This window comes from Prinia subflava, chromosome 3 (assembly GCF_021018805.1).
Source record: "Prinia subflava isolate CZ2003 ecotype Zambia chromosome 3, Cam_Psub_1.2, whole genome shotgun sequence".
Classification (NCBI taxonomy): domain Eukaryota; kingdom Metazoa; phylum Chordata; class Aves; order Passeriformes; family Cisticolidae; genus Prinia; species Prinia subflava.
The window spans coordinates 885,201-902,649 of NC_086249.1; the positions used below are offsets into that span (position 1 = coordinate 885,201).

General features: G+C 44.6%; 1 protein-coding gene across 4 annotated transcripts in view; it reads left to right on the top strand.

The window, feature by feature from the left end:
- The first annotated feature begins 11,755 nt into the window (after positions 1 to 11,755).
- Positions 11,756 to 17,449, top strand: part of WNT11 (Wnt family member 11) — a 34,579-nt gene continuing 28,885 nt past the window's right edge. The window contains exons 1-2 of one of the 4 annotated variants that reach the window (XM_063393715.1): positions 11,756 to 13,920; positions 17,023 to 17,238. In XM_063393715.1, coding sequence (XP_063249785.1) covers positions 17,156 to 17,238 — 83 coding nt within the window. In that variant the 5' untranslated portion in view covers positions 11,756 to 13,920; positions 17,023 to 17,155. Of the gene's footprint in view, positions 13,921 to 17,022; positions 17,239 to 17,449 lie in introns of those variants that run through there. The other 3 variants (XM_063393716.1, XM_063393718.1, XM_063393719.1) reach the window with 3 other exon arrangements.

Genomic DNA, 17,449 nt, shown 5'->3' on the forward strand with positions numbered 1-17,449 from the left:
TACACTTGTGTTCCAGATGAGAACACGTGTGCAGGTTTTGTGCAGCATTGCTTTGATGAAGTGTGCTTTCTCCTTCTCTTCCACCCCTTCCATCCCAGGCAAAGGGGTGAGATAAGCAGATCCAGGAGGGAACATCCTTTTCTCCAAACTGAACTGGGGATAGATCTAGGATTGGATGCTTTCCCAGGGGTCCCTTGTAGCATCCTAGGCACTGAGACATCTGTTGTGTTTTTTGGAGCCTGAACAGGTCTACACCATCAGCTTTTACACACAGAGCTGCATGAGTGCCATGTGAGCCCAGCGAAGAGAAGCAGCAGCATCCATGGAAGAAAAGCTCACCCACTGGCATCAGAATCAACCTCACACTGATTTAGCCGTTTTAAAATCTGTGTGCTTAAGTATAAACAGTTATGTTGAGATTAAAAAAATTAGATATAGGGAGGCACCACATCAGAAAGGGTTTATTTCCAGGCTAGAGAAGGTATCTAAAGAAGGTGGGCTGAACTGGAACTGTGCTTGCTCCAATCCACCATAACTGCAGGACAGTTTATCAGGCATTATCTCTTTAGCATTTCAGAGATGGGGAATCTGTGGGCAGTGGTAATCATACATCATTCTGCCTTCCCTGATGCAGTGTGTCCTCATGGTAGATATTTTTTCCCCCCCAGTAAATCCTTGTCCATGAGTCAGCTGTGTCTGTGCTGTGCTCCGGAGCATAAGTCCTATGAAGGGCAGCTGGGGAGGCTCCACCTGGATAAAAGGAGGCTCCTGGGGGATCTTCTCACTCTCTAGAACTCCCTGAAGGGTGGAGCCAGCTGGGGACTCTATTCCCAGGGGACAAGAAATAGAAAGGAAGAAACAGCTTCAAGTTGTGGCAGGGGAGGTTTGAATTGGATAATAGGGGAAATTTCTTCCCCAGAAGGGCTCTGAAGCCCTGACACAGGGTGCCCAGGGCAGTGGTAGAGTCCCCATCCCTGGAGGCATTTTAAATCTGTGTAGATGTGGCTTTTGGGGACATGAGATAGTGGCAATTCTGATTTGATTGGCTGTTTAATGGTTGGATTCAATGTTCCTGAAGCTCTTTCTCAGCCTAAATGACTCTGTGATTCTACTGAGTTCTTACCTTAGTTTCTCCTGAGGAGACAACTGAAAGATTTTCTGATCTGGTGGAACATATGACCCACTGATTGGATGAGTTTGGTCCAGTTTTCCTGGAGACCAGTGGTTTCTGGTGGGTTGCAGCTGCTGTCAGATCCAAAAACAACCTGAACTTAAGGGATCTTTCTGGGAAAACTCAATTTCTCTGGAGTGGGGCTTAGGAAACAAGGACTGATCAAAGACCTGACTCAGTGAGATGTAGAATAAGGGGTTCAAGATACTTTCAAGTGACAAATATCTAATAAAACTTAATGAATGTGGGCGTTACATTAATATGCAATAAATGGACTAAGAAATTCAGTGTGAAGAGGAACAGATCATGAAAACAGAAAATTAAAACAGATCACGAGAACAGAAGCATGACATACCCATGAGGATGTGGAATAAAGTTGTCAATCAAAGGAATATCAGCCTGTAGCCCAAAAGAAGCTGAGGAGACCATGGCAGTTGGGATGTGGCATTGCCCAGCTGGATTTTCCCTGCATTTTGGCACTCAGATACCCAAGTCAAAGTGGGCCACCCCTTCTTGTCACCCCTAAGGACTCATCTCCCACACTGTGGCATGCCGAACACCCCAAAGCTGTCATCTACCTGAAAGCAGTTCAGCATCCTCAGGGTTAAATCAGGCTTAGTATCCAAGACCTGGCAGCTGAATTTTAGCCCAGCATGAGTTTTTATGATCAAATCATAGACACAATGAAAAGAAAATAAAAGCCCTAGCCCCCCATCTGCCCAAGATACACAGTCTGAGGTTTATAATGGAAATCATGACAGTCATGGTTGTAGTAGCAGGATCAGCATCACTGTAGCACAGTTGTAAACTGGTACTGTCCTGTAGAGAAAAGAAAAGGAAAAAGAAGAAAGGAAAAAGAAGAAAGGAAAAAGAAGAAAGGAAAATAAAAAGAAAAAAGAAAAAAGAAAAAAGAAAAAAAGAAAAAAGAAAAAGAAAAAAGAGAAAAAAAGAAAAAAGAAAAAAGAAAAAAGAAAAGAAGAAAAAAGAAAAAAGAAAAAAGAAGAAAAAGAGGAAAAGGGGGGGAGATTCGAGGAGAGGAGAGAGAGGAGAGGAGAGGAGAGGAGAGGAGAGGAGAGGAGAGGAGAGGAGAGGAGAGGAGAGGAGAGGAGAGGAGAGGAGAGGAGAGGAGAGGAGAGGAGAGGAGAGGAGAGGAGAGTGAGAGGAGAGGAGAGGAGAGGAGAGGAGAGGAGAGGGAGAGGAGAGGAGAGGAGAGGAGAGGAGAGGAGAGGAGAGGAGAGGAGAGGAGAGGAGAGGAGAGGAGAGGAGAGGAGAGGAGCACTTGGTATGCCCAAAAGGCCTGAGGAGGTGGGTTCCATGACTGGATGGAAAAAGGGCTACTTGCCAGGATGAACTTTCAAAGATTAAATATTCACCCTGGTGAAAACTGCATCTGTCTCTCTGCAGGCCCATGTTAGAGAAGGTGAGATGCTGAACCAGCCCCTCTGCAGGACTTACCATGACTCTTTGCACCTTGAGATGGAAAAAAAAAAGGCACATCCATTTTCAGGATGGACAGCTGTCTATACGTGGAAAAACTCAAATTATATAGGCCAAAACAATGCTGGACTGCAATAATTTTTCATAATGTGGGTCTAATAAGGTGGAGATGCAGCCCTTTCCAACATGATTAAGTTGGAATTACATAATTTCCAACATTAAGAAAAGATGTAGTAAAGCTTTTGAATCTCATCTTTATTATTATCTGACAATAAATGGAGGCAACTTTTGTGAGTTGCTTGCAAATCCCAGCTCCTGAACTGCCACTCTAGACCCTGGGTTTTCCATGAGTTTGGTCCATTGTCTCTGGGACCTCTTAAAAAGACAAAGGAGAAATTATGTTTGGCTCCAGCAGAAAGTGAGAGCTGAGAATAGGACAATAAAGCAAAAATGGTCACATTTTATTGCCTTACTCACTCATGGTTTCTTGAGTATGGTATGACTTATGGAAGCTTTGATTTACGCTGGTGCAAGTTTTATCTGCTGCTGTCTTGGCCAGTTCATTCTTAATACTGAGACCTATGGGCCTCTGCTGACTTTCTTGGTTAAATAAATTAAAGGAAATATAAACATTAATGGAAGTCACTTAATTTATGGCTAGATTGGAGCATTGTCTTTTACACCATGGGTCCAATCCAAACCCCATTAATCCAAAACTTACTGACATCCCTGAATCAGGCCCTGTCTTTTTCTTCTCACTATGAAAGGAATAGTTAAAAATAATTTTAAGTGAGATTGTATTATCTCTCAAAAGCTGTCCTGCACACAACTTTCAACCCTTGTCACCTCTGGGGAGGCAGAGCATTTGGGATGTTTTAGTGGCTGTTGCTTGAAGGCTAAAGATATTCCTCCCACAGTGATGCCTCCTCCCCCTTTTCCTCTCCATGCCAACCATCCCACCCTTTAAATATCTCTTCTTGAAGCATTTTGCAATGCATCACATGCTGTTTGTGGCCAAACACATTTTTGGCTGTTCTGTATGATACAGAACCTACTTCTAGCTCTTCAGGCACTTTCTCAGATTATTTGTTGCCAAAATTTTGCTTTTTTGGCTTGGTTGAATGAAAGTAACCTTTCTGCTGCTTTTATTTTTTTTATTTTTATTTTTTTTATTATTTTTGTTATTTTTATTATTTTTATTTTGTTAATTATTTTTTATTCAGAGATTCTTTCTGCCACATATATATATATATCTGCTGGCTTGCCATTCCAGTGTCTGCCCTAATGTGCTCTGATATGCTCCTTTCCTGGTTCACCTTTTCCAGTTTATAAAAAAAAAATCAAACACTAAACCACCAACACAAGCAAGAAAGTGAAACAACAGCCAAATAACATTGCATGCACTTTTTGTGCTGGAGGAAAAAAGAGCAGAAGACAGAAGAACAGGGAAATACAAAATGTTTAAAAGGTGTAAAAATATAGGAGTTGTCCCACAGAGTATTAGGATGAGTCAGTAACTGAAGTTGTTGTTTTCATATGGAAGCAGCAAGTTCTGGGTTGTTCTTGTAGCAGAAGTCTTACTGTTATCACAGCTGTGGGAGGGATAAATAGAGCAGTGAGAAGGAGAAGTAGCTCCTCAGTGAACATAAATGATTGTAGTTTATCAAGGCTGTGGCTTTTCACAACTGATCATGTCCTGTTGATATCAGTAGAACTTTTCCCCTGAGCCAATCAGGGAGTAGATCCAGAAACTGAAAGACAAGAAGAAAGCATTGGGTTAAGATCTCTGTTCTGGAGAGGGACAGGGAATAGATCCCTAAAAGTTTACAGCCTAGAGCCCTCAGCCTCCGTATGAATGCCTCCTTTGGGATAACATTTAAACTTGTTGGGTTTACAGGCAGGGTGGTCCTTCCCAGCAGTGACTGTTAGAGCATGTGCACACCCATGTGCTCGCTGTGGCTCTGTCGGATTAGGCAGCCACACCAATCCAGAAGATTGGAATAATTCACAGCAGCCTGATGCCTTTGTGTCCATGATTTACCAGTGGTTCCAGGGAGGGGATTCTGCCCCTCTGCTTGGCTCTGGTGAGATCCCATTTGCAGAGCTGCTTCCAGATCTAGAGATCCCAACATCGGAAGGATGCAACCCTGCTGGAGTGAGTTGAGAGGAGGCTGTGAAGATGCTCTGAGGGCTGCAGCCTCTCTGTTCTGGAGACAGGATGGGAGAGCTGGGGGTGCTCAGCCTGGGAAAGAGAAGGCTCTGGGGACACTTCATTGTTGGCTTTTAGTACTTAAAGAGGGCTTATAAAGGATTTGGAGAGTGATTTTTAACATGGACAGACAGTGATATGTCGCTATAGGACACGAAATAAACACACTGACTTGGTGAATTCTCAGAAGGCAAGAAAGAGAGGTTTATTCAAAATGCAATTTCTTTATACACTATTTATAGAGACCAATATGATTGGATGACAAAGTTAGCACCTCTTCAACCACATTGGTTAAACCAGAGGGCCACCAAGAAGTCCCTCCTCTAAAAGGAACGAATAACAAAGATAGAGTTAAGAAAACATCTCTTTTTGCTTACAGCAAATCACCTGGGAAAGAAATTTCACAAACCAAAACATCTCAGACATGAAATCAGGGCTACACTGATAGAAGAAGAAAAAACTTTTAAACTGAAAGAGGGTAGATTTAGATCAGATAGTTTCAGGGAATTATTTACTCTGAGGGTGGTATGCTGTTTGGTTGTATTATTTGTTATTGAATTTCGTATAACAACTCTCACTTCCAGGGAAACATCATGTTAGGCAGGTGGAGTGGGATGTCCCCTGTAGGACTCAAGTCCCAAGCCTCTGTGAGCTGATGAAGCAGCATTATAACCCCAGCCAAGTCATGCCAGAATGACCACTCCCTCTCAGGCACATCCTCTAGAGACATCCAGACTTCTGCTTAACTCAGCTCACAGGAGCTGGTGAGGATAAGGGATGGACATGGGATCAGAAGAGACAATTTTGTGTGCTGTCTTCAGGTTTTTGTGGCCACTCCACATTGCAGCTCAGCCTCCATGTCTATCAGCACTGGTGGCTGTGAGGATATGCCCAAGTAAGGTAGCTCAAACAGGACCCCATTTCTTCTCCCCATATTTCACCTTAATGAACTTCCTGTACTCATGCTGACAAGCACTTGACTCTGTGAACAAAGTGACATATGGCTTTCAAATATGCCTTGCATTTGGCTGAGGAGAGAACAAGCTTCATGAACATTTACCCCACAGAGTTCCTCACTAAAAATATCTTCGAGAATATTCGTTCTGTAGATTCCATACAATTAAGTGAATAAGTGATATGTAGCAGCTTTGTTATTGAAGGGTGATGACATCACGCAGCAAAAGGAACGAATGCCTGCCTAAGCTTTTGTGCCAGCCTATAATTAATCCTTGAAATGGCTCTGAAATAAGATTCAAGTAACTCAGTGCTGAGTCAAGTCATGAATCCATATTACAACCTTAAAAGTGCTCTGCTTTGCTCAGCACCTATTTCACAAAGTCTTTATGACAAACATATCCCAATATGGAAGACAACCTGTTTGTAGGTAAACAGAAAATCTAACAGAACCAAAAGGTTGAATCAGAGAGAAATCACATCAGAATTACAGAGATCACTCAGGAGAAAAAAATCACTGCTGTCTACAAAAATGATTCATCTCAGGTGTGTTTCTGGCAGTTTAGGATAAGAGCATAACAACCAAGCCTGGGTACTCCCAGGAAAGGATGAAAGATTTTTATAGCATCCTCTTAAAGATCATTATTTAATGAAACCAATTGAAAAGAAGATAACTCAGGCTGGATATCCAAGAATGTCTTAAGCATGTCTTAAAGAATGCCTACATAAATCAGAGACTGTGGTTTTGTGTGCTGGTCTCCAAGCAATGCAAGCAGATGAGGAACTCTGGGTATCCACAGTTGTGTCCCAGCAGGGAGAAAATGGCACCTAGAGTATTAGCAGGCACTAAATGGGAGATGGATGCCTGAAAAGGAGACCCCACTTGAGATGTACAGATTTGCTTCAAAATCTATGTTTCCAAGTCAGCAAAGGATTGAGTGAGACAGGTGTATGAACTGACTCCTGTGAAAAGCAAAGAAGATTTCAGGTAAAAACATAAGTCTCGTGTTGTCTATGGTTATGATTACATAGCCCAGGGTATATTTGAGAGAAGTTCTCTGTTACGTGCAGTTATAGGTTGGAGACAGAAATCAGAACTCGAGTCCTCTTGATCAGTGTGTTTTATTGCTCAGAACCTTCTTAAATAGTGGGTTAAAAACTCACGGGTCCAGACAACTGATTGCTCTGGGTTTTAACACCGCCCAGCTCCCTGACCAGTGATATGTCTGCTTTCTGGATTGAACATGACTGGCTGAGGTCCCTCCTTGGGTTGGAATCCAACCTATCCCTGCCTCATCTGAGGACATGTTTTAGTTCTGGATTGGTTGAGTTTGGGCCCGATATGGCCATGTTTATCTGTCCACCTACAGACTAGTGTACTGTGACTGCTTTCCTTATCAAAGTTGTTCCAATCTGAGTTTCAAAGAATGGTGCCTTCTTTGCTACCTTCTCCACTACCTTGCCAGCTCTTGTAGAGGTAGGTCATAAGGTGATCATGCCATTAATCTCCTTGCTGTCCTAGGTTTCCATCAAAAAGTAGCTTTTTTCACAGCTGCAAACAGAAATACTTGGCTGAGCTGGGGCACTGCGGGTTGCTTTGAGATCCTTCTCCAGTCTGGGGATCGTACACGGCTCAAGGCCGTGGACCGCAACACACCAAGGTGATCCATGGCCCATCTCAGTCTTGCTTTGCTTTGCCTGTCTAAAAATGTATCATAGAACCATAGAATCACTGATTCATTTGAGTTGGAGAAGATCTGTAAAATCATGAAGTCCAACCATTCTCCCTGCACTGTCAAGATCACCACCAACTCATGTCTCCAAGTGCCACATCCACACATCTGTTAAATCCTTCCAGGGATGGGGACTCCACCACTGCCCTGGCCAGTCTGTTCTGGGTCTTGGGAACCATTTTGAGGATGAAGTTTTTCCTAATGCCCAATCTAAACTTCCTCTGGCACAACTTGAGGCCATGTCCTCTTGTTCTATTGCTTGTTACCTGTGAGAAGAATGTCCTTTCAGTAGGGAGATTTGTGTCCGGATCTTCAGAAATGTTCAGCCCCTTTGGTCACAGACGGGTTTCAGAGATGTTCAGCTTCCACTTAGGCTACAGAAATCTTATTTTTGAAGCATTGGAAGCATTTGAATATCTGCTTAGGAGATATAGTAGCAGAGATGGCTGCCTTAAGCCCTGCAAAAAGTCCACCCTCTTTTTTGGAAGTCAGTCTTGTGTGAAAACCTCTCCAAAAGCCCTTTGGGTAGCCTGGCCCTCATGCTGCCTTGCATGAGATTGTCCCAAGACCCATGACTCAGAGCAAAACCCAGCACAGCTTTCTCCTGCTCCCTGCTTCACATCACAGATTCAGAATGAATGTTGGGATCAGAGACTAGAATAAAATTGGTCAGAAACAGGCACGTCTAACAAATATCTTGCTTATGATGAAGTGTTTCTACTCTCAGCCAGCAGCTGCAAAGCAGGGACCATAATGAAAGGCATCTCCTCAAACATTTTACATTATTCCTCCTATTTTAAAAAGACTATTTAGACATTTTATCCTTTCCAGTTGGTGTCATTCTGTCCACTCTTGCAAATCACTGCTATTAATTATGCATCCACAGCTAAGCCCCCCTGCAAGGAGGACTCCAGCCCCAGCTCTGCAGCAAAGGAGGGGTTACTGGACTTCTTCAGGGAAGGGAAAGCACTCCTCCACCCTGAAGGGAGCATTCAGCTTTGGAGAGAGGAGCTGACAGCTGGTTTTTATTAGCCTTTAAAAGGCAGTGTTGGAGTAGGTGTGGGAAGTTTGGTCTGGAAGAGAAGCCTTTTCTGGTCAGTCCCAGGGGTGGAAGGTCAGACTTACATGGTCTCCAGTCAAAAGGCACAAAAGTTGAGAGACTGCTTTTATTTTTCCCTGGCTGGTGATGGGAGCTGGGCTGGTGCAGTAGGACAAGAAATAGTCACTGCTGTGGCTTGGACTGGGCACTCCTACAGCATAGGTGATGAGTGATGATATTAAGGACAAGGCGAGGGAGACAAAACCCGCCGAAATTTAAGGAAAATGGATTGTGGCTACATCTTTACAGGCAGGTAATTGGGGTGCTACTGCACAAAAATGTCTTCTATTTAAGGTCAGGAGGAAAGTAAAGGCAGAATAACTCTTCAGGGTTGCATTTCACCCTGGAAAATGCTGTAATTTTCTGCAAGATGTCTGGTGGAGGAGAAATCTCAGGTTGCTGCAATCTTGCTGATTTACAGAGGTGGCCTTGTATGCCAGAGGAAGGACAAAGAGTGCCCTCATTCCCTTGTAAAGCTGTCCATACTATAGGTACAAGACAGTTTGCATATGGCCTCTCTAGGACCTGGCCTCCATCTCTAGGGTTTGGGCAGTACAAGAAGATCCCCAGAGCTTTTGCCATCCTCTGACTATAACATCATGGGGCAAAAACCTTTGTGTTATTTACCTTAGAGCTGCCAAGCATTGGTGAGGCACAGCCAGAGCTGTACCCCCTCCATGCACGATCAAGTGTGGCTGTGATAGATGCTCACACATCTCTCCTCTGCATCTGCAGGGACACTCTTTGGCATCCCAGTCCCTGCTGGGTCCCTGCCAAAGTGTATTATTTTATTAACCTACTGCCTGGCTTCAGAACAACCTCATGTTAAAAAATACGCCCACATGTCAGAAGAGGAATCATCCTCTTACCAGAGATGTGGCACTTCTCCCTGGAGGCTGTACAGATTAGTCCTGTACCAATGTATGTGCCCCTCAGAAGTATCAATGCTTGCTATGAGGCAGTCCAAAGGAATGACTCCTCAGTTATGTTCCCTAGTATTGGTTTAATTTGGAAGAACTTTACTTTCTGAGTCCTTATTTTTTCATATATGCTCTTGCTCTTCAGCATTTTACAAATTATTTTAACATCAGTCTTTGCTTGTTCTTCCTGTCAGAAAATAGAGTATGTGGGTGAATATTCAAAATTCATATAGTAATAAATTAGCCTGTTTTTAGTAGGTGGCAGAGCCTTTAAAAGTGTGCCATGACTTGGCACACTGCTGTAGAGATTTTTCAAATGAAGGGGCCTCTGCTCCAGCAGAGTTTACAGTTGTGTCCTGGTTCTGCAGATGTATAGTTATCCTGAGTCATCCGTGGAGGGTCTTCTCCTGTGGCAGGGATGGGAGAAGAGAGAGTGAGGAGATATGTACATAAAAACAAATGCTAAATGAAATGCTACTGATGGGTGCATGGCTGGTCCTAGGGCATTAGTAACAGAATATGCCTTTTTTGTGTCTGTGTGGTTGGTTGAAATCCAGTTGAGTTCAGCACCTGTGTGGTATCTTGCTCTCAATGGCAGAGTTGTGGTTTATATAGCCTGAGTCTGGGCAGGTCTGCAACAGATTTAGGACTTTTGCAGGGGATTGCAGAACTCCTTGAGTGAGACTCACTCCTGCTGAGTTACATTTGAAATCAGGGACAGGTGTAGCTGAAGTCTGGGTGCAGGGAGTCTCATCTGTGCTGTCCAAGGTAGCTTTTAAGACTGATATCAGTCTTCTAAGGCTCAGGGGAGACCTTATCACTCTCTACAATTGCCTGAAAAGACACTGTAGGGAGGTGGGGGTCAGTCTCCTTTCTGAGGTAACAGGCAATGAGACCAGAAAAATAGAATCAAGTTTCACCATTGGAAGTTAAAGTTGGACATTACAAGAAATTTTGCCCCCCAAAGGTTTAGTCCAAGGCAGTGTTGGAGCCCCAGTCCCTGGAGGGATTTAAAAGCTGTGTGGATGTGGCACTTGGGGACATGGGTTAGTGGTGGGCTTGGCAGGGCTGGGGGAAAGCTTGAACTTAGTGATCTTGTAGGGCTTTTCCAGCCTAAACAATTCTATGATTCTGTGTCTCAACTCCGTAGACACTCTTTGTAAATCCTGCTAGGACTTGCTGGTAGATTTGTAGATGTCTCAACATTTTGGAGGTTACCTGGTACAACAGATGACAATAAAGCTTTATTTTCCAGTTCAGTTATCTTTCTGACGTGACAATTAATTTCTTACAGCACACCAAACATATTTCTAACGATTAGCAAGAAGATGATTTTCTGAACATTTAAGTCTAATACCTAAGTCAATTAGGATATGCATTCCAGAAAATCTCATCCAGCTGCCTCCCCTTCTATTAATGGATGGACACAAAGAAAGATTTTACTCTATGTAAAATCTTTCTTTGCAGTGTGCAAAGCCAAAGAGGGTTGTTTGCTCAACATCCACTTGCTTCCCCGGGGCTTAAATGCCAAATAACAAATGGAAAGCCCCAGCTCTGGTTTGTTAATTGTCACACTTGTGTGACCAGTTCTGTTTTAGGAAAATCCCATGAAAAATGGTGAATCATTGTCTCCTGCTGATGAAAATGGTAATAGCTTTGACCCACAGGAGCAGTAGGAAAGGTAATGACTGCTAAACTTTTAGATTTAGGATACTGGCTCAGCACCCAGGTCCTGTGAAATAAACACCCACATGCATACCTTGGCAGCTCCCTCACCTCCCAGGTGCCCCAAAAACAGCCATGCCTTGCCACCAGGCCCACACCCCAACGTGTGCATCAGGAGCAGGAGACCAAAAACCGCAACAATTCAACAATGGACTTCCCTGATTCATCAAAGCACTTAGAACACAACATGTCACATAAAGAGTATTTAAATATGTGCTGAAATAGTTTGGCATTTCAAGCCTGAGGGCTTGACTGCGGACAAAAGTTTCTCAGATTAAAAGTTTGGAATGGTTTTAAACTTCCCAAGGATCTTCCTGAATAACTCCCTGTATGCATGGGGATAGTGCAGAGCATATTTATCCTATATCCTTTATGTATGCATCCTTCTGGTTTCTTACTCTTTGTCCCAACTTTCAGCTTGTATCTCCTATGTCCGTCATGATGAACACGTGGACAAGCAGCTTCCATGGACACTGCTATGAGTAGACACTTGTGCTCCAGTGCCATTTTTTAAATGATTCCTCTGCATGTCAGACATGGCATAGGGGTGGCCGTGGCAGTGCTGGACTCCATGATCTTACAGGGACTTTCTAACCTTAACGGTTCCATGATTTTGAGCCTTAACAAACTGTTAAAACTCCAGAAAACCACACAGATTGCAACCATCTCCTTCTTTCCATATTCCTCCTCCACGCCATCACCTCTCAGCACTGTTAAGGCCAGCTACCTTCCAGCACCAATATTAAGACCATGAAGATCCCATGGTAGGACTCATCTGTGTTGTTTGCACAGTTCTGAGCACAGCAGGTGCCTACTGCATGAGTATTACATCTGCCACAACTTACTACGCCTATTGAATTTTCCCTACTGCCCTTTAAAGATTAAAGTAATTTGGAAAAAGGCTATTTATGCAGAAATCAGAGCATTTGCACAGCAAGTCAGACTGCAATAGATATACCAGGCAATTTCCCCATGTAAATAAGTCCTCCTTGGAGAACCCTGACAAAACCTCCTCCTCGTATGTACACATTTTTGGGGGTCAGTGGGATGAGAGAAGGCCAGGAAAATGGAAGTTTGGAGCAGTTTGAGTACTTCTGGGCAACTTCTGGGCAAAGAAAAATGGACTTACTGTGCAAAGCTGCTGGCAAAACCTGGTCTTAAACAAATAATATAGTCACTTTGGGAATTTGGGATTGTGTATAGAGGGTTCTTTGCAGTTCACACAGGACCTTTTGTGACTTGTGTATATGAATGCAATCAGCACAGGGACACAGACATAAAAAAATTATCCTATATAAATAGCTGTCCTGAAAATAGACCATAAGGAAACTGTTCTGAGTCTCTTGATCCAGGGACTAAAGCATTTATTCTCTTCTTTCCTTTCACCTGAAACCCACAATTAAACCAAATGAAAAAAATTACATGAGTACTTTTGCAACCTGCATCCATTTTTTTTCAGAGCCTATAGCTGACAGATGTCTTAAATTCAGACTCATGAGGCCTTATCTTCAGAAGCCAGTTGTGCTTTTCTTTCTTACAGGGTTTTTATCTTAATCTGTATCTTCAAGTTTTTTCTTTTCCCTTCATTTTCCTTCTCTTTCTTTCTATTTTTTTTCCTTTGTCCATTTTTTTGTGGTTTTTGTTTTGTTTTGTTTTGTTTTTCCCCTTCATTTTTCCTTCTTTTTCCTTTGTCTTTTCCCCCTCATTTTCATTTTTCCGTTTCTTTTTCCTTTTTATTAATCTCTTTTTAATTTTTAAATTTTTGCTTTTATTCTTTTGATTTTCTCTTTTCCTTTTTTTCTTCCCCCCCTTTCTTTTTCCTTTTCTGTTTTCTTTTAACTTTTAAACTTTATTTTTCTTTTCTCTTGTCATTTTCCTTTTTCTTTCTCTTTTTCATTTTTTACCTTCCCTCTTTTCTTGTATACTTTTTTCCCTTTCCTTCTTTTTCTTTTCTCCTTATCCCTTTTTCTATTACCTTTCCTTTTTTTCCTCCCTTCCTTTCCTTCTTTTTCCTTCTTTTTATATTTCTCTTTCGCTAGCAGGCGAAAGATCACCAAGCCTCCAACCCCGAGACCGGCCTGAAAGCAAAAACCAGAGCTCAACATCTGCTCTTTCCAGCGATTACAGCCAGATGTGAGGAGAGGCTGTGGAACCTGCAGGCAGCCGGCAGGACGTGCTGAGGTACGACCTGAGCGGGGGCTCCTTGTCCTCGCAGGAGAGCCAGGTCTCGCCGACAGAGCGTGACAAGTGTCCTTGTCCCTTTTCCGGGGCAGCCGGCGGTCACAGCTCCGGGCGCGGAGCACCCCCGGGAGCGCTCGCGTTCCGGGGAAAACGCCAGCTCGCTAATTTCAATTAGCAATTGATCATTGCTAATCATTAACCGCTCATCACAATAACACCCTTGAGTCCCACAGCGTCCCCGCCATCCCCGAGCCCCCCCGGCGCTGGCCCGCTCCCGTTCCCGAGGGGCTGCACCGGGATGGGGAGGGGGATACGCGGAGCCTGGCGGGGCCCTGCCCGCGGGGGCATCCGCGGGGCGCGGAGCCTTTTGTTATGCTAATCCGAGCTGACATCACTCCGCATATCAAAGCCGAGGGGCCGCATATAAGGCGGCTCCGGGGGCCGCCCCGCCAGAGCTGCCCCGGTCCCCGCGCAGCCCGGCCCGGGCGGAGGTAAGCGGGGACCGCGGGCGGTGCGAGCCGCGGCCGGGAGAGGAGGGAAGGGCCGGCGGCTCTGGGGAGCCCCTCAAAACACCCAGAGTGCGGGGCTGGCCAAGAACAGGGGTTTGCGAGGCGTGGCAAGAATTCCAAGGAGAGGGGATGCATCCCGGAGGATGCATGGGAGGAGGAAGACACCGCGGGGTTCGACGGAGCAGACCGAGGAGATGCCGGGGAGAGAGGCGGCTTGGAGACTGCAAGGGAGAGGGGAGAGCCGGGGGAATGCAAGAAAAGGGAGAGCCGGGAGGATGCGTGCGGCAGGGAGAACGGAGGGAATGCAAGGGAGAGGGGATACCCGGGGGAATGCAAGGAAGGAGGAGACTCGGAGGCTGAATTAAGAGACCTGAGACCCGGCGAGGGGAAGTGAGAGTGCAGGAGAGAGGGGAGGACCCAGGGGAGAAGGAGACCCAGAGGGTGGAGAGAGCCGTGCCCGATGAGCCGCAGGGGAGAAGAGTTGGAAGAGAGACTGGAGACCCACGGGCTGAAGGCAGAGAGGAGACTTGGAGCTGCAAATGTGCAGGGCAATGCAAGGAGCTGAAGAGGAGAGAGGAGTCCGGGAGGCTGCAGGGTGCTGGGGACACCCAGGGGCTGCAGGGGAGAAGGAAGATCCAGAAGGCTGCAAGGGAGTGGTGAGACCCGGCAGCTGTAATCAGCTCTACCACCCTGTATTCCTCTTCTCTGCTCCCACTCCTCACTGCAGGTCATTTGGGGATGTGCTACCCCTAAACCAGGCTACTGTGCTCCTGGAGAGAGCTGCAGGCTGGCAGCAGAGTCTGGTGGATGTCTTTGTTTCTTGGATGGGAAAACTGGAAAAATGTGATCTGGATACTCACAGGTTTATGTACAGTTAAAATTGCCTGTTCCCATCTCTGAGTCCAGAGTCTTTAAGGTGTCTGATGGGAGTGTTTTCTGTGTGCCAGAGTGGGGCTGGCTGCAAACAGCCTTGAGGTGAAGAGCAAAGAGAGCTTTGAATTAAAAACAGCTCCTGTTTTTAGGAGTCCACAGGCCACTTGCCGTCGCTTTGATCAGTGACCCAGAGTTCACTAGAGCTGTAAACATCACATCTGCCCCAAAGCGTGTCCTTCCCATCCCCGTGCAAGTTGCTTTTGCAAATGTAACCTGTGCTGGACTGAGTGCAAATAGGCATTATTACCTCTCCAAATAAAAGGGGTGCAATTGCATGCAAAACTCACAGTTCTTTTGGTGGGTATAGGGGAATTAGATAATTTATCTTCCTCTCCAGGGGTTGAGAAAACTCCAATCTGTGACTTTTTCAAGGTGGGGAGGGGGAAAGTAGAGAGTGGCGTTGGCTGGTCAGGTTTAGTGAGAGCTTTTTAGACCGAGACATTTTACACCCGATTCTTGTGTTGTCCAGCAGTTCACAGGAGTGAGATAAGGGGTCTGAAATATCTAAACAGACACTGAAAGGTATGGACAGGATTAAGGGTTGAAGGTTTCCAGTATGCTTGTAGAGTGGTGGGAAGAAAAAGGCTCCCAAAGATTAAAAGATACAGAAATACTCTGAAACAAGAAACATGTATTCCTGGATGCTCGTGGGAGCACTGTTTCCAAGGGATGCATCAAACCCTAATCCAAGTGGGCATTAAAGAAAAACAATCCATGGCAATGAAATCCTGCCTCCCTTGTAGGCAGTCAGTTTTGTGTCGGACTTCAAGGGAGCCAGGAACTCGCCCCTAGAGGTTATTAAAATCCTTTGTAATAACAGCACTTCTCCAGTAACCCTTTACATCAGGCACTGGGGTTGGGATAGCCAAAAAGCAGCCTGAATAGAAAAATACACTGCAGATGGCAGAGAAAACACAGAAATACTCATTCTCCCCAACCCGATTGCTCCCTAAATGGGGATATTTAGGCAGAAAGCTGCAGCTGGGCAAATCCAGGGCTGGGGATCAGGTAGAATACCCTTTTTCCAGGGTAAGAGGTTTCCCAAAGTGAAGCTGAGTGCTCCAGGCATTCCCAGTCCCTTCCCAAACCCCTTTGAGGGGGTAATGTGGGGAGATGCACACTTACGGTTTGGGTATGCCAGTGTGCTGTGTTGTGAGACTCCAGAGATGCAATGTGGTGGGCAGGTTTTTCTGTTTATTTTACTGTTGTCTTTCTCATGGAATGGGAAACCACGGCAAACACCACAAAAAGCAGCCCAGACCAGTGTCTGAATAACTGAATAACTGAAGGGAAACCCATTTACTGCTATTAATACTGCTGCTAAAATAAGCAAGCCATGCCCTGGAGACAGAGAGGACCCCTCTAAGGATTTAAGTCCTGCACCTGGTTTGTTTATCTGTTTGGCCTGAAGAAGGAAAAAACAACCAAAAGAAAAGGGGGTGGGGGTATCCTTGAGAGCTTTTTTGTCTCCTCCAGCCTACTCCCTGGAGACAAAAATGGGATTTTATGTTTACAAAGTTGCAGCCATTTCCCTGAGCTCCAGGTGCCAAGGACATGGAAGAAGTGAGAGGCAGAGTTAATGAGGTGAGAAGAAAAGCAAAAGGTAAAGAGTAAAACACATTTATTTTTTACATCTGAGTAACAAATCAGAGAGAAACATCTGCAGGGCAAGGGCACCTGCATTAAGTAGGGAAATGCAGATTTTACTATCTGTCTTCTCTGCAGAAAAAGAGAGAGGAAAAAGAAATCTAGAGAGAGGAAAGAGAGAGATGAATAGCTGAAGATTTGGGCTAATCTAAAGATCTTTTTTTTTTTCTTCTTCCTGAGAAGTTGCACAAACTTTTTGGAGAGGGGAAGAAAAAAAAAAAACCACTAAAGTGAAGCAGCGAATGAAGTCTTGCCATGTGCAAGGTTAAATAGAAACACACAATCAGACCATAACTCTGTGTAATTCAACCCATACGGTTTGTCTGCCTGTTGACTCAAAAGGTTGTATCAAGGCTTGGCAAGGGAGGGGACTGAGAAGGGATAATCCAAACCTTTTCATGATTCACAAACCACTACTTTGCAACTTGAATAATAGATCTCTCTCTTGCAGTGATAAACTTCAGAGTTAACCATAGCTCAGGCTCTTTCTCTCTCTCCTTTCAGGCTGTTCATCTCCAAGAAAGAGCAATACGCAAACGGAAGGGAAATACATTGCACAAAATATTAAGAAAACTCCTTTTAAAAAAATTCTTTGGAGAAGCTGATTTCCTTTGGCTAGCAGGAGAAAGTGGAGAAAATGAAGCCAAGTCTGCCATTTTTCTTAGCTGGTTTTCTGTTGCTGATTCTGCAGACAGAGCTTTGCTATGGGATAAAATGGATGTAAGTACCTGGGTCTATCTCTGCATTTTTAATGTTTTTATAGGAATTGCTGGTCTCTTACCTGTTTGTACAACTGCTGCTTGAGGCATGCTGTAAAGCTGTTTAAAGAGCAGCAAGCACTGCAGTTCTCCAGGCATTGATTGATTTCAAGTGTGTGTACTAGGGGCTTGTGCTAACAATGTCTCCATCTTCTTTCTAAAATATGCATGAT